The 25,707-nt window shown below is 46.7% G+C and overlaps 1 protein-coding gene across 1 annotated transcript; it reads right to left on the bottom strand.

The window, feature by feature from the left end:
* Positions 1–18,055: 18,055 nt before the first annotated feature.
* On the bottom strand, positions 18,056–24,585 carry LOC136571805 (uncharacterized). The gene is made up of 2 exons (XM_066572433.1): positions 18,435–24,585; positions 18,056–18,168 (listed from the first exon to the last, which is right to left on the bottom strand). Exon 1 carries the CDS (start codon positions 24,583–24,585, stop codon positions 18,766–18,768), a length of 5,820 nt encoding a protein of 1,939 aa, XP_066428530.1. The 3' UTR covers positions 18,056–18,168; positions 18,435–18,765.
* Between the last annotated feature and the right edge of the window lie 1,122 nt (positions 24,586–25,707).

Below are 25,707 nucleotides of genomic sequence, written 5' to 3'. Positions count from 1 at the left end.
GTATTACATTACTCAGCCTGGATAGTGCTCAATAAAGTAACAGCACATCAAAATGCAATTTATATAGTGAGGCAGATGATAACTAGTGTCACTCATTGTGATCTGCCAGACATTATCCTTAGTAAGATTTGAACCTACAACTCAAACACTGCAAAGCAGCAGTGCTAAAAACTTAGCCACCACACTTGTCTGTTCTACTCTGGACCAAAATAACAACAAGAATAAATGCAAAGAGAACATAGAAAGCTCATCCAGATGTTGCCCTTGGCTGGAGTTGAACCAAAAACACAGGTGTGGTGGCTCAGTTGTTAACACTGCTGCAATGCAGTGTTGGACTTGTAGGTTCAAGTTTGACCAAGGGCAATATTTTGATGGGTTTTTATGTACTGTTTGGGTTTATTCTTGTTCTTCTTCTTGTCCAGAGCAGAATAGACAAACATGGTGGCTCAGTTGTTAGTGTTGCTTTGCAGTGCTGGAGTTGTAGGTTTAAATCTGACCAAGAGCAACACCTGGATGGAGTTCTTCAAAGTCCATGCAGATGTTATCCCTTTTTTTTTTTTTAAAGGAACGATTATTGAGAAACAAGGAGCATAAAATAACATGGCCTCAAGGAATTACTACACTGAAACAATATAAGGAAAACAAAAAGGCACTTCGGAATGTATGCAGCACCAAAAAACTGTGTATTAATTGCACAAATAAATGCTGAATTTCTATTAATTATAACCGTTTCTGTTACTTCTTGTTGCAAAGTTATGGAAACAGGGGAAAAGGAGGATACCCATTCAGGAAGTCCATGATAAATAGGGGGAAAGCATAAGGAAAAATTCACTCAACGTGACTAAGAAGGTTAAAAAAAAAAAATCTACAAAACTGAAATCTACTACACACCGGGTCAGATTAATTGACTAAGCAGGTATCTCCTCTGTTGTTACAGGACAATCAGTACAATGTCCCCATACTTATCAGAACAAACCTGAGCTAAGTAAGTGAGTTTACAAAGGCACACCACACTGTAGACCACCTGGATCCAGGCAGACTGTTTCCAATTTAGCAAAAGTAAATTTTTTGCATTAAAAAAAAAAGCTTAAACACAGAAAGAGTAGCCCCATTTCCGGGACATCACTCACAAGTCCGAATAGGCAGACTTTATTTAAGTTGCATAATTTGTTAAGCCAGCAGATGAGATTCCAAGAATTCAAGCCTGTATCACCAATAATTCTGCAAGACACTCTATTTCTAAAACATTGGCATAACTGTACCAAATAACAAAGGGAATTCACTGAGTAGCATAGATCCATAAAGTGTAGACGAGAGGGGTATAATAAATTCTGTAGATGAATTTGACTTGAATTAATTTATCTTGAGCACTAAACAAAGGAGGACTAGAGGCAGGAACTATATCCCCACTATTTTCAGAGTTCAGATTTGGAACATTGAGCATCCATTTTTTGAGGGCTTTCTCCCACAACGGGGCAAAATGTCATGTTAAGTGGCTATAAAAACTAGATAATGGCTTTACTAAGTGAGACATTTGGACTAGGCCCTCCAAGAGAGTCAGAGAGAGGGATGATTAGACCACAGAACTGGGTCTTGACAGTGTGGTGCAGCTGGTAGTATCAGAAATACGAATTTGCAAGTATGTTGAAGTTTAACTGCAGCTGCAAAAACGTACAAAAGGGGCTCTCGGTCACAATATCCGAGACACTAGTAACACTGTGGAACCTCCAGGATGCTGATTTCGTAAAGTGCTGCACAGCCAACATCACGGCCCAATTCAAGAGAGGAGCAAGATTGATGTAATAAAAAGCAGAGATATGCTTGGTTACCAATATACCCAAATAGGCAGGCAGGGGGAGTCAACTGCCAAAAGATGAGTCTTATCCCAGAGTACCGACCAAAAGTATCAAAAACGGACAGTGCAGAAACCAGAGAGGACACTGGATTCATCAGAAAGAGAGAGTGTTAGCACTCTTCATAGTTATTCAATTTAAGCTCCACTATTGTCGAAGATGTATGCACCCGGATCACAAGCAGTTCAGTAGTAAGGGCAAACAGGATGGGACATGGGGCAATTATGTCACATACCTCTATGCAAGGGAAATTGTGCAGGGATAGTAGTATTAGTTTTAATGCTAGCTACTAGGGAACTTTATAGGAATCACACAAATTTGATAACTGTTCACTCCACTAAGTCGATAGCCTGGTCCATTTCCTACAGTTAAAGTGGTCAAATGTAACATTAGGGAAGAAACACCTAAGATTCATGCTCTTCTCTGGCATAAAACCAGATTGATCAGCACTAGAGATGAGCGAGCACCAAAATGCTCGGGTGCTCGTTACTCGAGACGAATTTTTCGCGATGCTCGAGGGTTCGTTTCGAGTAACGAACCCCATTGAAGTCAATGGGCGACTCGAGCATTTTTGTATATCGCCGATGCTCGCTAAGGTTTTCATTTGTGAAAATCGGGGCAATTCAAGAAAGTGATGGGAACGACACAGAAACGGATAGGGCAGGCGAGGGGCTACATGTTGGGCTGCATCTCAAGTTCCCAGGTCCCACTATTAAGCCACAATAGCGGCAAGAGTGGGCCCCCCCCCAACAATTTTTACTTCTGAAAAGCCCTCATTAGCAATGCATACCTTAGCTAAGCACCACACTACCTCCAACAAAGCACAATCACTGCCTGCATGACACTCCGCTGCCACTTCTCCTGGGTTACATGCTGCCAATTCCCCCCCCTCCCCACGACCCAGTGTCCACAGTGCACACCAAACTGTCCCTGCCCAGCCTTCAGCTGCCCTCATGCCACGCCACCCTCATGTCTATTTATAAGTGCGTCTGCCACAGGAAAAGCAGGCACACACTGCAGAGGTTGGCACAGCTAGGCAGCGACCCTCTTTAAAAGGGGCGGGGCGATAGCCCACAATGCTGTACAGAAGCAATGAGAAATCCAATCCTGTGCCACCTCCATCTGGAGCTGCACACGTGGGCATAGCAATGGGGAACCTATGTGCTACACACTATTCATTCTGTCAAGGTGTCTGCACGCCCCAGTCAGACCGCGGTTTTTTATAAATAGTCACAGGCAGGTACAACTCCGCAATGGGAATTCCGTGTGCACCCACAGCATGGGTGGCTCCCTGGAACCCACCGGCGGTACATAAAAATATCCCATTGCATTGCCCAACACAGCGGATGTAACGTCAGCTGTAATGCAGGTGGGCTAAAAATTCATTTGATTACACTGTAGGCGAGGGCCCACAAAAATTGCTGTATCAACAGTACTAATGTGCATCAGAAAAATTGGCCATGGCCAACCAAGAGGGCAGGTGAAACCCATTAATCGCTTTGGTTAATGTGGCTTAATTGGTAACTAGGCCAGGAGGCAGCCCAGTTAAAATAAAAATTGGTGGAGGTGAAAGTTTCAACGCTTTAATGAGCATTGAAACGTATAAAAATTGTTTAGAAAAATTATATGACTGAGCCTTGTGGGCCTAAGAAAAATTGCCCGTTCAGCGTGATTATGTGAGGTTTCAGGAGGAGGAGCAGGAGGAGGAGGAGGAATATTATACACAGATTGATGAAGCGAAAAGGTCCCCGTTTTTGATGGGGATACAGAAAGATGCTTCCATCCGCAGGTGCAGCCTACCTATTGCTTAGGTATCGCTGCTGTCCGCTGGTGGAGAAGAGAAGTCTGGGGAAATCCAGGCTTTGTTCATCTTGATGAGTGTTAGCCTGTCGGCACTGTCGGTTGACAGGCGGGTACGCTTATCTGTGATGATTCCCCCAGCCGCACTAAACACCCTCTCTGACAAGACGCTAGCCGCAGGACAAGCAAGCACCTCCAGGGCATACAGCGCGAGTTCAGGCCACGTGTCCAGCTTCGACACCCAGTAGTTGTAGGGGGCAGAGGCGTCACGGAGGACGGTCGTGCGATCGGCTACGTATTCCCTCACCATCCTTTTACAGTGCTCCCGCCGACTCAGCCATGACTGGGGAGCGGTGACACAGTCTTGCTGGGGAGCCATAAAGCTGTCAAGGGCCTTAAAGAGTGTTGGCCTGCCTGTGCTGTACATGCTGCCTGATCTCTGCGCCTCCCCTGCTACCTGGCCCTCGGAACTGCGCCTTCGGCCACTAGCGCTGTCGGATGGGAATTTTACCATCAGTTTGTCCGCCAGGATCCTGTGGTATAACAACACTCTCGAACCCCTTTCCTCTTCGGGTATGAGAGTGGAAAGGTTCTCCTTATACCGTGGGTCGAGCAGTGTGTACACCCAGTAATCCGTAGTGGCGAGAATGCGTGTAACGCGAGGGTCACGAGAAAGGCATCCTAACATGAAGTCAGCCATGTGTGCCAGGGTACCTGTACGCAACACATGGCTGTCCTCACTAGGAAGATCACTTTCAGGATCCTCCTCCTCCTCCTCCTCAGGCCATACACGTGAAAGGATGACAGGCCAGCAGAATGTGTACCCTCACCAGTGGGCCAAGCTGTGTCTTCCCCCTCCTCCTCATCTTCCTCCTCCTCCTCCTCCTCCTCACTGCGCTGAGATATAGACAGGAGGGTGCTCTGACTATCCAGCGACATACTGTCTTCCCCCGGCTCTGTTTCCGAGTGCAAAGCGTCTGCCTTTATGCTTTGCAGGGAACTTCTCAAGAGGCATAGCAGAGGAATGGTGACGCTAATGATTGCAGCATCACCGCTCACCACCTGGGTAGACTGCTCAAAGTTTCCAAGGACCTGGCAGATGTCTGCCAACCAGGCCCACTCTTCTGAAAATAATTGAGGAGGCTGACTCCCACTGCGCCGCCCATGTTGGAGTTGGTATTCCACTATAGCTCTATGCTGCTCATAGAGCCCGGCCAACATGTGGAGCGTAGAGTTCCACCGTGTGGGCACGTCGCACAGCAGTCGGTGCACTGGCAGATTAAACCGATGTTGCAGGGTGCGCAGGGTGGCAGCGTCCGTGTGGGACTTGCGGAAATGTGCGCAGAGTCGGCGCACCTTTCCGAGCAGGTCTCACAAGCGTGGGTAGCTTTTCAGAAAGCGCTGAACCACCAAATTAAAGACGTGGGCCAGGCATGGCACGTGCGTGAGGCTGCCGAGCTGCAGAGCCGTCACCAGGTTACGGCCGTTGTCACACACGACCATGCCCGGTTGGAGGCTCAGCGGCGCAAGCCAGCGGTCGGTCTGCTCTGTCAGACCCTGCAGCAGTTCGTGGGCCGTGTGCCTCCTATCTCCTAAGCTGAGTAGTTTCAGCACGGCCTGCTGACGCTTGCCCACCGCTGTGCTGCCACGACGCGTGACACCGACTGCTGCCGACGTGCTGCTGCTGCTGACACATCTTGATTGCGAGACAGAGGTTGCGTTCGAGGAGGAGGAGGAGGAGGGTGGTTTAGTGGAGGAAGCATACACCGCCGCAGATACCACCACCGAGCTGTGGCCCGCAATCCTGGGGGTGGGTAGGACGTGAGCGGTCCCAGGCTCTGACTCTGTCCCAGCTTCCACTAAATTCAACCAATGTGCCGTCAGGGAGATGTAGTAGCCCTGCCCGCCTGTGCTTGTCCACGTGTCCATTGTTAAGTGGACCTTGGTAGTAACCGCGTTGGTGAGGGCGCGTACAATGTTGCGGGAGACGTGGTCGTGCAGGGCTGGGACGGCACATCGGGAAAAGTAGTGGCGACTGGGAACTGAGTAGCGCAGGGCCGCCGCCGCCATCATACTTTTGAAGGACTCCGTTTCCACAACCCTATACGGCAGCATCTCCAGGCTGATCAATTTGGCTACGTGCACGTTTAACGCTTGAGCGTGCGGGTGCGTGGCGGCGTACTTGCGCTTGCGCTCAAACACTTGCGCTAGCGACGGCTGGACGCTGCGCTGACAGACATTGCTGGATGGGGCCGAGGACAGCGGAGGTGAGGGTGTGGGTGCAGGCCAGGAGACGGTAGTGCCTGTGTCCTCAGAGCGGGGTTGGATCTCAGTGTCAGGTTGGGGCACAGGGGGAGAGGCAGCGGTGCAAACCGGAGGCGGTGAACGGCCTTCGTCCCACCTTGTGGGGTGCTTGGCCATCATATGTCTGCGCATGCTGGTGGTGGTGAGGCTACTGGTGGTGGCTCCCCGGCTGATCTTGGCGCGACAAAGGTTGCACACCACTGTTCGTCGGTCGTCTGCACTCTCAGTGAAAAACTGCCAGACCTTTGAGCACCTCGGCCTCTGCAGGGTGGCATGGGAAACAGTTGGTGGATTATTCGGTCTGGCCCTGCCTCTACCCCTGGACACCGCACTGCCTCTTGCAACCTGCCCTGCTGCTGCCCTTGCCTCCCCCTCTGAAGACCTGTCCTCAGTAGGCGTAGCAAACCAGGTGGGGTCAGTCACCTCATTGTCCTGCTGCTCTTCCTCAGAATCCTCGGTGCGCTCCTCCCTCGGACTTAATGCCCTTACTACTACCTCACTGATAGACAACTGTGTCTCATCGTCATCGGCCTCCTCACCCACTGAAAGTGAGACAGTTGCCGGAAGTCCCCAGCCTCATCCCCCGAACCCCGGGAACTTTCGAATGGTTGGGCATCAGTCACGATAAACTCCTCTGGTGGGAGAGGAACCACTGCTGCCCAATCTGAGCAGGGGCCCGAGAACAGTTCCTGGGAGTCTGCCCGCTCCTCAGAATGTCTCATTTTCATGGAGTGAGGAGGCTGGGAGGAAGGAGGAGCAGCAGCCAGACGATTCTGAGTTGCAGCAGTGGACGGCGCAGAACTCTGGGTGGACGATAGGTTGCTGGAAGCACTTTCTGCCATCCACGACAGGACCTGCTCACACTGCTCATTTTCTAATAAAGGTCTACCGCGTGGACCCATTAAATGTGCTATGAATGTGGGGACGCCAGAAACGTGCCTCTCTCCTAATCCCGCAGCAGTCGGCTGCGATACACCTGGATCAGGAGCTCGGCCTGTGCCCACACCCGGACTAGGGCCTCTGCGTCCTCGGCCGCGCCCACGTCCTCTAGGCCTACCCCTACCCCTCAGCATGCTGTATTACCAGGAATGCAGAAACACAACACTGTAATTAAATGTGCCGCTTATTGGCCTGTGGTTGGAGGCTGAGTTCGCTTACGGAACGCCAGGAAATAATTTGGCGCAAGCCTGCTGTAACACTTAGCTGGCTGCGTATTTATTTGGAGAAATACTACCCCCAGCAGACACGGACCCAGAACACTGAGCAGAGTGACAGGCAGGCCAAATAGATTTTTTCCAAATATTTTTTTCTAAAGGACCACTGCGTATATTCAATCTATAATATGTCTTCTGGCCCTGCCTACACAATTCTGTCCCTGATGTGTGTGTCACGGAACTGCAGTGTTGCACTGTTATTAACTGCAACAGACCGGTGATTTCAGAGCCAGGAAATAATTTGGCGCAAGCCTGCTGTAACACTTAGCTGGCTGCGTATTTATTTGGAGAACTACTACCCCCAGCAGACACGGACCCAGAACACTGAGCAGAGTGACAAGCAGGCCAAATAGATTTTTTTCAAATATTTTTTTCTAAAGGACCACTGCGTATATTCAATCTATAATATATGTCTTCTGGCCCTGCCTACACAATTCTATCCCTGGAGTATTACTGCAGGGCGCAATGCTCTGCACGGCCGATATACAAAAAAAAAAAAAATGTGCAACACTGCTAAAATAATAATAATAATAATAATAATCTTTATTTGTATAGCGCCAACATATTCCGCAGCGCTTACATAGACAGGGGGGAATACAGAAAGACAAAATACAAACATTACAGAACCACGGTTACATATAGTAATCAGTTGATGGAAACAATAGGGGTGAGGGTCCTGCTCCAACGAGCTTACATACTACAAGTAATGGGGTGATACAGAGGGTAAAGGGGCTGGAGATGTGCACAGTATGGCGAGGTGGAGAGTGAGCGATGCTATACACATAGACAATGGTCAGACATTTAGCCGTGTGACGGCAGAAACGGTGTGACTGCAGGAGCGGTTTATGATGGCTAGCAGGGATTGCAGTCAGTAGGTCAGGGAGCATGTTATCAGGCGGAGTACAGAGAGGTTTGTTTAGGGAATGCGGTATGCCTCCCTGAAGAGGTGCGTTTTTAGAGCACGCCTGAAGTTCTGCGAGTCCTGGATTGCTCGGGTAGCCTTTGGTAGTGCATTCCAGAGGACCGGTGCTGCTCTGGAGAAGTCTTGGAGGCGGGAATGAGAAGTTCGAATTAAAGGGGCGCTCAGTCTGGTTTCATTAGCAGAGCGGAGAGCCCGGGCTGGTTGATGGATTGAGATGAGGGAGGCGATATAGGGTGGCGCTGTACTGTGGAGGGCTTTGTGGATGAAGGTAGCGAGTTTGAATTGAATTCTGTATTTAACGGGCAGCCAGTGCAGTGACCGGCACAGGACAGAGGCGTCCGAGTAGCGGCTGGACAGGAAGATGAGCCTGGCTGCCGCATTCAGGATGGACTGGAGAGGGTAGAGTCTGGTGTAGGGGAGGCCGATCAGCAACGAGTTGCAATAATCGAGCCGGGAGTGGATGAGGGCGACAATAAGCGTTTTTAACGTCTCCACAGTGAGAAAAGAGCGGATTCTTGCGATGTTCTTGAGGTGCAGCTGACATGTTCGGGCAAGAGATTGGATGTAGGGGGCAAAAGAGAGATCAGAGTCAAATATGACCCCAAGGCAGCGGGCGTGTTGTCTAGGAGTTATGGTGGCGCCACACACTGAGATGGAGATGTCAGGATGAGGTCGGTTAGTGGAGGGTGGAAATACCAGTAAGTCAGTTTTAGAGAGGTTTAGTTTTAGGTAGAGAGAGGACATGGTGTTAGAGACAGCGGACAGACAGTTAGTGATGTTTTGGAGGAAGGGTGCAGAGATGTCACGGGCAGAGGTGTATAGCTGGGTGTCATCAGCGTACAGGTGGTATTTGAGGCCAAAACTCCTGATGGTTTGTCCAATAGGGGCTGTGTAGATAGAGAAGCGAAGGGGGCCAAGGACCGAGCCCTGGGGGACCCCAACAGCAAGGGGAAGAGGAGGGGAGGTAGAGCCAGCAAAGGAGACACTGAAAGAGCGGTCAGATAGGTAAGAGGAGAACCAGGAGAGGGCAGTGTCCTTTAGGCCGATGGAGCGTAGCATACTGAGGAGGAGTTTGTGGTCAACAGTGTCAAACGCTGCAGAAAGGTCGAGGAGGATCAGTAGGGAGTAATCGCCCCTCGATTTGGCTGTCAGTAGGTCATTGGATACCCTAGTAAGGGCAGTTTCTGTCGAGTGTTGAGGTCGGAAGCCAGACTGTAGGGGGTCTAGGAGAGAGTTCTCTGATAAATAGCTTACAAGGCGGGAGTAAACTAGGCGTTCTAGTAGTTTGGAGATGAAGGGGAGGTTTGAGATGGGTCTGTAGTTGGCAGCATCAGTCGCGTCCAGAGTCGGTTTCTTTAGCAGTGGGGATATGATGGCGTGTTTGAAAGAAGAGGGAAAGATGCCTGAGGTCAGAGAGAGGTTGAATATAGTGGTGAGATGGGAGATGACCACTGGGGAGAAGGAACGGAGGAGGTGTGAGGGGAGAGGGTCGCTAGCGCAGGTGGTGGGGCGAGCAGAGAAGAGCAATTTGGAGACTTCTTCCTCTGTCGCTGGTCTGAGTACAGACAGTGAGCAGGAGCTAGATGCAGTGCTGACAGGACTAGGGTCAGGGCTAGTCTGGGATTGGGAAGTTATTTCCTGACGGATGTCGTCTATTTTCTTTTTGAAGTAAGCAGCCAACTCTTCAGCACTGAGATCCGTCACTGGGGGCTGCGGTTTTGGGCTGAGAAGGGAGTGAAAAGTATCAAAGAGCCGTTTAGGGTTGTGCGATTATGAGGAGACTAGAGAGGTGAAGTAGACTTGTTTGGCATGGTGGAGGGCGAGGTTGTAGGTTCTGAGCATGAATTTGTAGTGGAGGAAGTCTGGTGCCGTTTGCGATTTCCTCCACAGCCGTTCAGCACTTCTAGAGCACCGCCGGATGAAGCGTGTATGAGGTGTTAGCCAGGGTTGCCGTGTTCTACATCGAATGGCTCGGGTTCTGGGAGGCGCTGCTTCATCCAGGGCATGTTTGAGAGCGGTGTTGTAGTGAGCGGCAGCCAGGTTGGGGCAGGAGAGGAGAGAGATGGGGGACAGAGAGGACTGTAGGGATTCAGCAAAGTCCTGGGTGTGAATGGCCTTAAGGTTCCTGTAGGTACTGTAGGTAGGTGGGTCTGGAGAGATGGTAGGGAGCGTGACAGAGAAAGAGAGGAAGTTATGATCCGAGAGTGGGAGAGGGGAGTTAGTGAAGTTGGAAACAGAGCAGAGACGGAAGAAGACTAGATCAAGAGTGTTGCCATCCCTGTGAGTGGGAGAGGCTGTGAGTTGAGAGAGACCAAGGGAGGAGGTGAGCGAAAGAAGCTTAGAGGCAGCAGGGGACATAGGGTCATTAGTGGGGATGTTAAAATCACCTAAGATGAGGGTTGGAATTTCACAGGATAGGAAGTGGGGGAGCCAGGCAGCAAAGTGGTCCAAAAACAGGCGAGGAGCACCTGGGGGGCGATAGATAACTGCTACTCGCATGGACAGCGGGCGGAAAAGCCGTAGCATATGTACCTCAAATGATGGAAAAGTGAGTGAGGGTACAGGGGGGATGACCTGGTAGGTGCATTTCGGGGAAAGAAGAGCACCTACTCCTCCGCCACGCCTGTCATCTGGTCTCGGGGTATGGGAGAACTGCAGGCCATTGTAAGACAATGCAGCAGGGGAGGCCGTGTCAGACTGCTGTATCCACGTTTCTGTTAGAGCTAGCAGGTTTAAAGATTTAGCAGTAAAAAAGTCATGGATGGTGGGCAGTTTATTACATGCTGACTGGCAGTTCCAGAGGGCACATTTAAAGGAGTCAGGGGAGGCTATGCATGGGCTATCAGTTGGGCTTGGGGATTTTATTAGTGAGCCCGGTAGGGGGTAATAGCTAGGAGCAGTGGAGGGTGGGCCAGGATTGGGAGAGATATCCCCAGCAGCTAGTAGCAGCAGGATAGAGAGGGTTAGCAGATGGCTAGGAGATTTATGAGGGCGGCTGTTATTTTTGTTAGTGGCACTAGGGGGTTTGAGGCTAAGCAAGAAGGTAAAGAGTGCATGAGAGCTGTGCATAGGCGAGGACAGGAGAGAGGGGCTAATGTGTATAGAGTGCCCCAGAGGTGGGCACTTGAAAGAAGTTCTGAAACTGAGAGCAAGAATGAGAACAGAGGTGACAGCATCAGCGATAGCTTTGAAGTGCAAAGTATTTAGGCAGAGTTTGTGGCCTACCTGTCTCCTACCATGTCGAACTGCCATGGTCAAACTGTCTCATACTTTCTACAGCATACTTCATAACAGCATTATATTCGCGTGGCAGCCACCCGCGTGGCATGCATGCTTACACTGATATTATAGTAAAAGTTTAAGGTATGACTAGGAAACAGCTGGGAGTGGCTAATCAGGTTCCAATTGACTAAAAGCAGCCTCCACACTACTGCGCACGGTTAGATGTGGCCCTAAGAAGGACCGTTGGGGTTCTTGAAGCCTACAATAACTCCTAACGCTCTCCCTGCCTAACCACCACTTCTGTCCCTGTAGTATTACTGCAGGGCGCAATGCTCTGCAGGGCCGATATACCAAAAAAAAAAAAAAGTGCAACACTGCTAAAAGCAGCCTCCACACTACTGCACACGGTTAGATGTGGCCCTAAGAAGGACCGTTGGGGTTCTTGAAGCCTACACTAACTCCTAACACTCTCCCTACAGCAGCTCCAACACGATACCACTGTCCCTCAGCTATCTCACAACCCATCTGAGGCGAGCCGCGGGAGGGGCCGATTTTTATACTCGGGTGACACCTGATCTCCCCAGCCACTCACTGCAGGGGGGTGGTATAGAGCTTGAACGTCGCAGGGGGAAGTTGTAATGCCTTCCCTGTCTTTCAATTGGCCAGAAAAGCGCGCTAACGTCTCAGAGAGGAAAGTGAAAGTAACCCGAACATCGCGTGGTACTCGTTACGAGTAACGAGCATCTCGAACACGCTAATACTCGAACGAGTATCAAGCTCGGACGAGTATGTTCGCTCATCTCTAATCAGCACGTTTAATTTCTTAAAGGGCTGCATCAATATGTATTGCCAAGATTTTAGCTAAACTCTTGACATTAGAATTAAGAAAGGAAATGGAGCAGTAAGAGCCACAGTCCGCTGGGGCCTTCTCTGGCTTAGGGAGCAGAACCACGAGGGCCTCACACATAGTAGCCAGCAAAGTCCCCTCTCTGCAAGATAGAATTATAAAGTCTCAGAAGCCTAGGTACTAAACATTTTGCATTCTTACCTGAAGACTTTTTATTGGGAAAGCCGCAACGGCACGTCTATTTCCTCTTTGCTTAGTGCTCAGTCTAGATAGGCTACACTACTCTGGGACGAGTGTCGGGCAAACGATGCCCGACACTCGTCCCTGTGTTTCCTCGCTCCCGTGCTCCTGCACGGAAGCTAGCAGAGCTGGCTCACACATGGAGCGGCCAGCAGGGGGGCGGGGCAGTGCAGGAGATTTCTCTCTTCTCGCTCCCCCGCCCCTCTCCATTGAGATACACAGCGGCCGTTTACTACTGAACAGCGGCTGTTTAAACTGAGTGATGAGCGATGAGCTCATCATTGGTCTTTTATGCAGCATAAAAGATACGCAATAAAGCTCATCGTTTTAAGAAAATTAAATACCTATTTTAAATTTAGAGTTCAGGCCTCTGATTTTCCAGGGGACCAGACAAATAAAAAAATGAGTAGCATAGGAGACCCGCATAGCGCCAAAGTAGTTGCGCAAAGAACACAAACTGAAACAATTTGACAAGAAATTACAAACAAGAACCTTTCACACTTTATCCATCCATCAATCGAAACAAGGACAGATCCAAATCTCCTAACCCGTATAAAGGTGAGTGATGCAAGGCCCGCTACCAAGACAGCAGTAGAGGAAAAATTAAAACGGGAAAATAGCAGAAAATAGAACTCCCCTGTGAGGAGACATAAAATGGTACCATGGAAATGCTAATAGTCATAATAGGTAAATGTATATTAATTATGTTGCAAATGGGCATCATTAGAGGAGGTAGTACCACTGAAGAATCTCACTATGGGTTAAAAAACTTCCCTTCAATGGAAGTAACAGAAATACAACAATAACCCAATTATAAACCACAGATACAGCAGCTGATTCAGCCAACCCAATTCATTGTTTTCCTTATGAGCACTGGACAACTTCTATACCCATCTACTTTACTTCCTGGATTTCCATTGCGATATCTGGTGTTTTCCGGATGTTCTTCAAATCTTGTGGATGTATTGCTATACTTAATGATCAAGATTACCAATCGCCTCCTGGGACATTCTTAGGTGTTGCGGCTGACCTGAAATTCATTTTTGGATCTGGCGGCTAACACCAGATATATATATATATATACACACCTCTAATTTTATTACTTCACAATCTCCAAAGAGCTGTCCCTAATCTCTGTTCTTTCTCTCCTCACTGTGGGGATACAGTAAGCCCACAGTGAGGAGAATTAGGGACACGGGACCCCCTTTCTCTGGATCAGTTGGGGGTCTCAAAGGTGTGGATAGGGGATAACCTGTGATCCTGGTACAAACCTTATAATTACTTGTTTCATCTTCAGTCGAAAACACATAAACAGGTTTCTGTTCTGTGACAGACAAAATAAAATGAAAGTAGTGACCTAACAGGCTATGATGGATATCTCTTGCTTTCTTCTGTATTGATAGATTTCAGAAATGTCCTCTAAGCTTGCAGAGCTGGTTTGTCCTTTAAAAATATCAAAACCAAATGTCACTAATATCAAAAAGAATAGAGAATATACTCATAAATAACATATATTTATATTATTATATAGATCAGAGGCATAACATGAAGCTCCTGGGCCCCAATGCAAAACCTGTAACGGGGCCCCCAACTATAATGCTTTATTTATAGTACTGGGCTCCCTAGATGGAGAAGAGAGGCCTTATGGGCCCCCTAAGGTTCGTGGGCCCAGTTGCAACCACATCCCCTGCATCCACTATAGTCACGCCCCTGTATTGGATAACCCAAGCTAGGCTAAGTTCACATGACATATAACAGTAAATGTTTCCTGAAACAAAGATGTAACTAAACTGTCAGAAGAGATGTAAACATGTACAAGAATATTCCTTCACAGTAGTACATATCTGAAGTGAATGGGAACTTTGCGTATATTACCATCCCAGGCCACGATAGTGGATTCAGAGCGGTCTACTTCTTACGGAAATCAGATCCATGCACAAACACATGGGCCTGATGAACTGCTGATTGATAGGGGTCCAGTCTATCTACTATTGAGTGCCTATCATGAAAATAGTCATTCATAGTTTAAAGTTGGATAACTCCCTTTAACATACATTTTTATGGTTTTGTGCTGTGTTTCTGAAATGAGTAGACTTTTTAAATGTAAATCTGCCAGAATTATGCCAAAAAAGGACACTATAGAAATATTACAATTATAGTTTTTTATATTTCCAGATATACAGATGTGTCGTTACATAGCTTGTCTCTGAACCCAACATATCTCAAGATGTATGGGATGAGATATTAAACATGAAAATAAAAAGTATAAGTTTGACAGATGCTGTCCGTCAGCCATCCATCACCCATAGGCTCAAAAGTTAAAAAAGTATACATTAACATATACTCTTTTTTTACTGAATGGAGCGAGATTGTATTGAATTGGTGCTATGAGAAATTGTATAACTTACACTAAAGTAAATTAATTGTGGACATATCTGCATTCTTTAAACTTTATGCCCAAACACAGTGTAACCCTACAATAGCCTATTCTAGCCAAGGCTTCCCAGCTCAACAACACAAAAACAATATACAATGTCCTAAGAAACCTCATAGTATCAGAATTTTAACATGAATAATATTTTAAGAAATTTTATTGCAATGTCTCATTTTTAAACTTTTAATAAATTACTTTCCTGAGGTTTAGTTTACTCTTGGTGTCTGAAATTTAGGTGCTGAATATCTTATCATAGAATGGTAGAGTTGTAAGAGACCTCCAGGATCATCTGATCCAACTCCCTGCTCAGTGCAGGATTCACTAAATCATCCCAGACAGATGTCTGTCCAGCCTCTGTTTGAACACTTCCATTGAAGGAAAACTCACCACCTTCCGTGGTAACCTGTCCGAAATTTTTTCTAATATCTAATCTGTGTCTCCTCCTTTTCAGCTTCATCCCACTGCTTCAAGTCTTTCCTGGTGCAAATGAGAATAGGGCTGATCCCTATTTCTTGTTGAAATGCAACATTGAAAATAGATTCTTTTTCAAAATGGTCAATAGATGGTTACTGTACAGTGATCTAACTTAGTGTTTCTCAACTCCAGTCCTCAGGGACCCCCAACAGGTCATGTTTTCAGGATATCCTATAGTAAGAACACCTGTGGCAATGTCTGAGGCACCGACAATAATTTCATCACTTGAGGAATACTGAGGAGCTCTTAAAAAACATGACCTGTTGGAGGTCCTGAGGACTGTAGTTGAGAAACACTGATCTAACTGATTAGCAGAAATCATCTAACCCAAGTATTCCACATAGTGGAAGTTAAATATTGATTAACAGGGTTATCCTACCATGGAAGGGGATGGCATACCATGATTAACTTGAATCCAGCTGTGCTGTAAATTCGCGGAACAGGGGGTACAATAGAAATGCTGACAGGACCTTAGTTCCATCGCTAACAGAATCAGTGGAGGTCCTAGAGGTTTGATCATACTAATTATAGTGGTATGGCATTTCCTAGAGATATGTCATGACATTAGAAATTCCTCTTTCTAGGAGTTCAACTACCTTTTTAAATCATCTACCTAGTTTAGCCTCATTGGTTATGGTACTTTGCAAAGATTGGACAACCTAACTAAGGTAAAGGCAACGGGTATTCCCATCTCAGATTTTTAAGGCATATCCATGCCCTCTGGGACCCACATCTTTGTCTAGCTTAGGCCCCCGAGCCCAGCTGTACTAGGTGTCTGAGGATGGACACAGTTGAGCAGGATTCAATGTGCTGTTTCTGTAACTTTCATATAAGTCAATAGGAATTCTGCATATTGAGCTACATTGTTTCCACAATTTGGAAGTTAAGGAAATAGCATAGCACTCTGTGATACACTGTTTGTGTTACTCCCATTGACATCTATAAAAGTTACAGAAATAGTGTAGCCTAGCCATGCTCAGTTGTTTCAGTTCTCCCAGCCACCTTGTATAGAACGGTGCCCACTGCCGCCAAGTTGGCCGAAATATGAACCCCCCCCATAACTAGATAAAACTGACATACAAAATACTCTAACAGATTTAAATAACAGGTGGCCACATACACTAAACAACACATACACTAAAAAGGCTATTTAATTGGAGGCACCCAACAAGTAGCATGTTAAACCTCCTTTGGCTTATAGAACTTCAGCAATTCACCATCCACAGGTACCAGAAGACCAAGAGTGTGCCAAAAAACATTCTCCACACCATTACTCTACCAGCCTGAGCTTTTCACACCTGACGGGAAGGGCTCATTGGCTTACAAAATGGAAAACCTTTAATCTTATGTATTTCTAGAAATACATTATATTTTATGGTATGTATATTACATTGCTGGAGATGAACAATTGATCCAGAGATTTATTCTGATTCTTAAAACAAAGACAATTGGTAATCGCTTCATAGGGATCTATTTCAAACCTTTATACCATCACTGCAGGATAATAGGTTGAACTAGATTGATATTTTTTACCACTTTCCTAACCTTCTAACACATTAGATCTTGCTTTCTTTTGCCCTTGACTTGCACCACTCTATCTTGGCACTGAATTTCTAATCCTTGTATTTCTTCTATTCACATCTCACCGCACTAAAATGCCTAGAACTCCATTTTTCTCTCACTTATTGCAGTTATCTTTCCCTATTTTCAGATTCTCTTCTTTGTCTCTTGCTACATCTGTGGGTTGATGCCCCTGATTCTTTTCTGTCCTTTTCAATGTCATGTGCTTGATTGCCGGTCTCTCTCTTCACCTGATGAATCCATAAACATGAACATAATTACGCTTTCCCAAGGTAAATAGCTCTTATAAATCAGATACCGCTGCCAGATTTCCTCTCCACTTCCTCCGCTTCTGAAGAATCCTCCCCCAGGATTATATCTTCTCCTACTAAATGCGGTGAATGCATGAATGTATTTAATATAGCAGGTCACTTGAAAGAATGTATGTGGGAGTCCTGGCAAATCTTTTCATGCAGAATTCTTGCATTGTTCAAAACAGTGAATACAAGATTGAAGCGGTGTCAAAAAGCTTTAATCCAAAAACTAATGATTATTCTTAAACTACTTTCATACACAGCATAACAATTACGCCTAAAAATCCAGACTGAAATCCGCATGTGTTAAATGTGGATTTCATTATTAGTTCTTATGCAGAATTTAGACTGAATGTAATGAATGAAATCTGGAGTGAAAATCCAAGGTATGTCCGCTACATATAGGGCATGCCAAGAATCAACTGTGAGTGAATGAGGTAAAAAAGATTTTCCTGCGGTGTACAAACTAAACAACTTTGTACAGTACCTTTTTAAAACACTGCACCATTATTGAGCTATGAAAGTAGAATGCTCAACAAGTTTTCGTTCTACTGCAGTACTGTTCAAAGATCAAGTAAGCGTATTGGAACCCTCATTCTCCCATCTGAACAGCATAGTCCTACAGCTTGGGGCATGCTCAGATCTCAGCTTTGTGGGTTGGAATCCTGAGTGTCTCTGTAGTGGCCCGGTACAGCGGGGCCCCTCCATAACTGTATGCATGCACTTGTCGATGTATTGTCAGTGTCTTCTGTGTTGTATGCATGATGTGTATTGCATAGCTGCAGCACTGAAAGGTTTAAGTGTCTGGTATGTGAGCTGACTGTCTGAAAAATGTATCTGTTTGTTTGTCATGTGACCTTCTAATATATATGTTCTGTCCTCCCTATGAGTGGAGCATAAGTAGACAGGCAGATAACCTTCCCTGCAACACAATGACGATGGAGCAATGTCCGCTTTCAACTTTATTGCAAGGTAGAGGTAAAACTGTAGAACAAAGAAAATGATGCACTTAGGAATGTACACTAACATAGCAGTACAGAGAATACATTACATACATGTGAGAAGACAGGAAGCATGTAATACAGCCATGAGGGATGATAAGTGTGCATGCGCATACACTAGGACACATGCTATGCTATCTGAATAACACACATAGGACTAGAAACTATAGAAGTGGTATAATCATGGAACTGGAAACATATATACACAGGATGCTAAGAGTAGGACATCAGGTAGAAGTTATCACATACCGACGATGCCACTGTGAGCCTGGATAATAAAGGTTTGCAGAGGGTCTCTAGAGCAGTCCAGACATGGAGGGAATGTGCCAGAAAATGGCTACTGTGGGCTGAGCTGATGATGTCACTGAGGTCATGGGTAAAAGGTACAGCATCCCTCAGAGGACAAAATACACTGAGGCTCAGTATGTGAATGCACACTAGATGGAGCCCTAACAGAAAGTCCATCTAATAATGCCAGAAATAAAGCAATATCATATACCTTATACAGTACAGACAATTTTACTGAACAGAGACTGCCAAAGGCATGACACTCCCCGTCTGGTAACCCAAGGTTACCACATTAAGACCTCTTCGTTGTGAGTAATAAAATTAGTTCTGTAACAGGTCTGAAGAAGAGTTTAGGCTCATTTTGTTTGCACAATTTGACTTCCACCTTTCTGACTTTCCCGTCTTCACTAGGAAAAACCTTGGTTATGAGTCCCATAGGCCATTCGTTTCTTTTTGACTGAGAGTCCTTGACAAGAACAACATTGCCAACTTCCATGTTGGGTTTACTGGAATGCCACTTATTCCTAGTCTGTAAAGTTGAGATGTATTGTTTCCTCCACTTTTCCCAAAACACATTTGCCAAGCTTTGTACCCGTCTCCATTGACACTTGTACAAGTCTTTAGAATCAAACTCACCAGCAGGAGCTGTAATTGCATCGAACTTTTGCGTGAGTAGAGTAGAAGGAGTTAGCAAAGGAGGGTCATCTGGATCTCTGGATATTGGCATTAATGGTCTCGCATTTATGATAGCTACTACTTCAGCCATAAGAGTTGTGAGGGTCTCATGGGTGAGTCTTGAAGTGCCCTCGTGGAGGAATATCGAATCAAGGATCCTACGTGCTATGCCGATCATACGCTCCCATGAGCCGCCCATGTGAGAAGAATGTGGAGGGTTAAATGACCATGTGCAACCTTGGTTCGCAAGATATCTTCTTACATGGTCGCTGTCAATGTTTGAGGGAATATTCAACTCTTTACACGCTCCAATGAAATTGGTACCTCTATCAGAACGGATTTGCTTGACTGGACCTCTTATAGAAATGAAGCGTCTTAATGCATTTATGAAGCTGGATGTGTCCAAAGACTCAATAACTTCTATGTGCACTGCCCTGATGCTCATACAAGTGAATAGGACAGCCCAGCGTTTGCTGTTTGCTTCGCCTCCTCTAGTGCGCCGCGTGGTGACGGACCATGGGCCAAACACGTCGAGCCCAACATTTGTGAACGGTGGTTCAGTGCTGAGTCGGTCAGCAGGGAGGCTAGCCATTTTCTGCGACTGAAACGTACCACGGAGTTTCCGGCATGTAACACATCTGAAAATGACATTACTCACAAGTCTTTTGGCTCCAACTATCCAAAATCCAGCTGTACATAGAGCTCCCTCAGTGAACAAACGTCCCTGGTGTTTAGTCTGTTCATGGTAATGCCGCACAAGTAGAGACGCAACATGATCGTTAGGGAGTATTACAGGATGGCACTCGTTACTATCAAGCTGTGCATTTGAGACACGTCCTCCAACTCTCAACAGTCCATTAGCATCTATATATGGGTCAAGTTTCCTGAGGGAACTATCTTTAGGCACATTCTTTTGATTTTGGAGTGATTCTAGTTCTCTTGCGTAAATCTCTTGTTGCACACAATGGATGACAACGTCCTTGGCCTGTGTAAGTTCATCCACTGTATAGCCCTTTGGACAGCGGTGCCAACCTCTGCAATGACTTGATCTTGCTGGCGTGGCTCTGAAGGTTCTGGCGATATGAATTAAGCAACTTACAGCGCGGTTTAGTGACTTCCAAGTTGAGAACCTGTTAAAACGTTTAGATCCCAGCTGTTTGCTAGAAAGTGTCGTAATGAGCGTGGAAACTTGAGGGCGAACCTCTGCATCGGAATCTGGGTCTAGCAGTTCATAGGTGCTTTTCTTGTGAGTATCCAGTACTGGTTTATAAAGGAAAGTTGGCCCTGTGAGCCATGTGGTATCTTTAAGGAGTGGTGCTGGTACAGCTCTTGTAGCATGATCTGCTGGGTTGTGATCAGTCGGTACATAGCGCCACTGAGTAGGTTTTGATGACTTTCTAATCCTATGGACTCTGTTATGCACATACACATAGAATCTCCTAGACTCATTGTAAATGTAGCCCAGCACTACTTTGCTATCTGTATGAAATTCTGTGTCATCAAGTGTCATATCTATTTCTGTCACAATGAGTTCAGCTAGTTCTACTGCCAGAACGGCAGCACAAAGCTCCAGCCTCGGTATGGTAGGCTCAGGAGATGGTGCCAGTTTTGCCTTTCCAATCACAAACCCAATATGTGTCTGGCCCTTAATGTCAATCGTTTTGAGGTAGGCAACTGCAGCAATTGCTTTCACTGAGGCATCACAAAATACACACAGCTCTTTAGACTTGACCTCTGCAATAGGCACGTATGCATACGGCCTAGGAACGTGTAGGTCGGATAATGCTACCAGGGAGTCTCTCCACTTTACCCACAATGTCTCCTTCTCTGGGGAAAGTGGGGAGTCCCAATCGCATGTATCTGCAGTCAAGTCTCTGAGCAGCATCTTACCTTGAATGGTCACGGGAGCTGCAAACCCAAGCGGGTCGTAGATGCTGTTGATCGTAGATAGGACACCGCGTCGTGTGAATGGTTTTGGCTTTTGATCCACCTGAAAGGTAAAGGTGTCGTTGTTGAGGTCCCAGTTGAGCCCTAGGCTGCGCTGCAAGGGTATTGTGGCCGTTGCCAAGTCTAGATCCTTCAGGTCATTGGCGTGATCTTGAGTGGGAAAGGCTTTCATGACAGCCTTGCTGTTTGAAGCTATCTTATGGAGTTTGAGGTTCGAACAAGCAAGCATACTTTGGGTTCTTTTGAGTAGGTCGATTGCTGCATCTGGTGATGGAAGTGATTTCAGGCCATCGTCCACATAAAAGTCTCTTTCTACAAACTGCCTGACATCTTGTCCATATTCTTCTTCACCTTCTCGGGCAGACCTTTTGAGTCCATAGATGGCGACTGCAGGAGATGGGCTGTTGCCAAAAACATGTACTTTCATTCGGTATTCCATTATGTCTTTGGTTTGGTCGTTGTCTTTAAACCAGAAGAATCTCAAGAAGTTCCTATGTTCTTCTTTCACTAGAAAACAATGAAACATCTGCTGTATGTCGGCAACAATGGAAATTAATCCTTTACGGAACCTAATGAGCACTCCTAATAGTGTGTTATTGAGGTCTGGTCCGGTCATGAGAGCATCATTGAGGGAGACTCCTTCATACTGTGAACTGGAGTCAAATACTACCCGGATCTGTCCTGGCTTCTTAGGGTGGTAGACACCAAAGATTGGCAGGTACCAGTGTTCCTCCTTTTCTCTTAGAGGTGGAGCAACTTCCGCATGACCGTTTCCAAATATCTTCCCCATGAATGTGAAGAAATGTTCACTCATATCTGGCCTTCTTAGAAGGTTGCGTCTGAGTGAGAAAAAGCGCTTCAGTGCTTGATCTCTGTTGTCGGGGAGATGGCGTCTCTGAGTTTTGAAAGGAAGTGGTGCCACCCAATTGTTTGCTTCATCTTTGAAAAAGCCTTGTTCCATTATGTCCAAGAAGGCTTCGTCTTCAATAGAGGGGGCGATTTTGTGGTCGTCCTTTGTCCTCTGGAACACTGTGCACCCTAAGTGGTCTCTGTCTTCGTCACAGAAATGGGTCCCGATTTCCGTAGAGTCAGAGTATGAAATACTGCTAGGTGTGTCTCTTATAAGGAACCTGTTAGGACAAGGCTGGAAGAAGGATGGACGTCCATTTTCCAGTGTATTAGTGCAATAGGAGTTTACCGTGGATGGTTTGTGGACATTTCCTAGGCAGACGTCACCTACAATGACCCATCCTAGGTCTAGTTTCTGTGCAAATGGAGAATTCTGAGGGCCATTTACCTGTTTTCTGACCTTGTGGACTCTTATGATGTCCCTTCCAAGCAGAAGCACTATTTGAGCCTTAGGATCTAAGGCAGGGATGAGATGGGCCATGGTCTTCAAGTGCTTATGTGGTAATGCCGCTTCAGGCGTTGGAATCTCCTCTCTGTTGTTTGGAATTTGATTACATTCTATCAGTTTAGGTAGAGGCAGGGATGTTTCACCATCCATGGATTCTATTTGAAAACCAGTAGCTCTTCTTCCGGCTTCTTCAGTCACACCTGTGCAAGTCTTAAGTGAATATGGAGAGCTATGTCCTTCAATGTTGAAGATGTCGAAGAAAGTAGAGCTGGCAAGGGACCTGTTGCTTTGATCGTCAAGAATGGTATACAACCTTACAGCCATTTCTTTGTGTCCAATTGGATAAACTTTAACAAGACAAATCTTAGAGCAGGATTTACCTCTGAGGCCCTCTCCACAGACTTGGGTACACTGGGGTGACACTTCAGGAAGTACTGTGACTTTCTCCTCCCCGCCATGCTCTGTAGCCTGGTCTGAAGGCGTGAGAGTCCATGGGGCGGGCTCAGGATGTAAGGCCGTGGTATGCTCCTTACTATGACATTCTGAACACTCGATGTTTGCTGTACAGTCCTTCGCCCTATGAGATGTTGAGGCACAACACTTGTAGCAAATTTGGTTTTCCTTGAGAAAGGCTTTCCGGTCCTTAAGAGGTTTCTCCCTGAATCCTCTACATTTCTGCAATGGGTGAGGCTTCTTATGTAGAGGGCAGTCTTTGCAAGGGTCTCTTGTTGAGGGATGCACAGCAGATATGCTGGTTTTGTGTACTGCAACAGGTGTAGCTTTCGGGTTACGAAGTGAAGCAGGTTTGTTAGTTCTGGTGTAAGCGGTTTCAAATGTTGAGAAGTCAAAACTTGGGTCGTTCCTAGTCTTTGATTGTTGGCGTATGAAGTCCACAAAAAAGGAGAATGGAGGGAATGAGACGTTGTGCTGTTGTTTGTACTTGGAGCCTTGAGTAATCCACTTTTCTTGTAGACTGTAAGGTAATTTCTGTACAATGGGGTTGACACCACGTGCTGTGTCTAAAAATGCGAGACCTTGCAAGTCTCCCTCACCTTTAGCAACTTCGAGTTCCATCAGCAGGTCATTTAATTCTCTCAGCTTCTGAAATCCTTTATTGGGAATCTTAGGAAAATCCTCAATCCTTTTGAAGAGTGCATTTTCTACCACTTCTGGTGAGCCATAACACTCCTCCAGTCTTTCCCATATCATTTTTAGTCCTCTGCTTGGGTAGTTAATGTTGATGTCTCTAATTCGCTTTGCATGTTCTGCTGACTCGTTGCCTAACCATTTGACTAGGAGGTCAACTTCTTCACTTACAGACAGGTCGAGATCTTTGATCATATTTCTGAATGACGAACTCCATGCTCTATAGCCTTCAGGTCTGTCATTAAACTTTGTGAGTCCTTTAGTTATTAGCTCACGTCGTGCAAAGAATTTGACGAGGTCTGTCATACCTTGATCTCTGCGTGGTAGATCTGAAGGTAAGTTGCTTTGTGGAGGTCCTATTGAGTTACAGCGATTCTTTGACATGCTGCTATGATAATAGTCACAGTCTAAAGGTTCATTCTTATTGGTGGCGACCGTGGTACTCCAAACATTTGTTGGTTCAAGCTTAGGTTGTACTGAGGGCCGACTGAATATCAAACTGCTATCTAATTTGATGTTGGGCATTTGGTGTGCTGAGGTCACTTGCTGTGTTACCGGTTGCTGGCGGAGCTCTTTTTGGAGGTTTGACTCCTCTCCCGGATCTGAGCACGAGTCGTCACCCGAGTTGGCATGTAGCTGAACATAGTCTGAAGTACGCTGGAGATTGTCTTGGTGACCAGAACTGCGCCTAGACATGTTGCTGAATCTTTCACTTGCGTAGATCGCTGCTTCTTCCAAAGCCTCTGCTTCAGCCACAGCAGCTGCAGCTTCTTTCTCTACTGATAGTTTTTCCAGTGCTGCTTCCATGCGTGCTTTCTCTACTTTTAATTGCCTTTCTTGCTCAGCATAATGCACTCGCATTTTGGCGGCTTCCGCTTTTGCACGAGCAATGGCTACTGTAGAGCTACTCACTGACCCTTTTGAGCTTCTGGAGCTAGCTGAGATGTGAGACCTTGTCTCATACAGTCCAGTCTCTAACGTTGACATGGTGACGCTCCGGACGAGCTTACGCGCTTACCGCTGTAGTGGGCGTCCTGTAGCAGTATCTCTGCGTATAGCACAAAACGTGGTTTAGTATCCTGCTGTCTAGACTGCTGGTGCCCTGTGTCCAGCCTGTGAGAAGTCCCTGTTTCTCTATCCAGCCTGCGAAGGGGCCGTCGTTTTACTGTTCTGTCCTCCCTATGAGTGGAGCATAAGTAGACAGGCAGATAACCTTCCCTGCAACACAATGACGATGGAGCAATGTCCGCTTTCAACTTTATTGCAAGGTAGAGGTAAAACTGTAGAACAAAGAAAATGATGCACTTAGGAATGTACACTAACATAGCAGTACAGAGAATACATTACATACATGTGAGAAGACAGGAAGCATGTAATACAGCCATGAGGGATGATAAGTGTTACCATACAGCGCGGCGCGTCGCTCCGGCGGCCTGGAGCCCTGTGTCGAGGTTATCCCAGCAGCTGTGGGCGGCGGCATGGGCGTGTCCGCCCGTAGGGTGCCGCCCGCCCTCCTCCGTTCTTCTTATACAGCAGTGGGCGGAGTTGCCTCCTCCCACTCTCCGCCCCTGGGCGGAACCTTGTGGTTAAAAGACTGGCAGTGAAGTGAGCTCATTGCCAGTTATTGGTTCTGCATGCACCTAGCCAGTCTGTGGTTCGCCTCAGCCAGTCCCTAGTTGTCGGTCAGCTCCCTCTGGTCCCCTATTACTCTGTCTGTTTGTGTTGGTTCTGTTTGCCTCTAATCTAGTCTGGCCCAGTCAGTACTAGTTGCTATCCAGCACCCTGCCAGTTTGCCTGTGAGTCCCATCTCCAGCCTTGTAAGTTTTGTTGGTCTGATTCATCTGCCTCCCCTGTCGGCACTCTGTTCCCCCCATTAGGTAGTTTCCTGCTTGTCAGTCGCCAGGTCCCTAGCCAGTGCAGGGACCGCCGTCCAGTTGTCCGCCTGGGGTTAGCCAGGGCCGAGGCAAGTAGGCAGGGACAGTGGGGGTGCGGGAGATCAGGGCACCCCAACTGGCGCTCGGGGGGCAGAGTGCCGTAACATAATAACTGGCCCTTAAAATACTGTTTTTCTTTTCATGGCGGCGATCAGCGCCCTTGCAAACCAGCTGC

This window comes from Eleutherodactylus coqui, chromosome 6 (assembly GCF_035609145.1).
Source record: "Eleutherodactylus coqui strain aEleCoq1 chromosome 6, aEleCoq1.hap1, whole genome shotgun sequence".
Lineage (NCBI taxonomy): Eukaryota > Metazoa > Chordata > Amphibia > Anura > Eleutherodactylidae > Eleutherodactylus > Eleutherodactylus coqui.
This window is presented reverse-complemented; position numbering and strand designations above follow the sequence as displayed.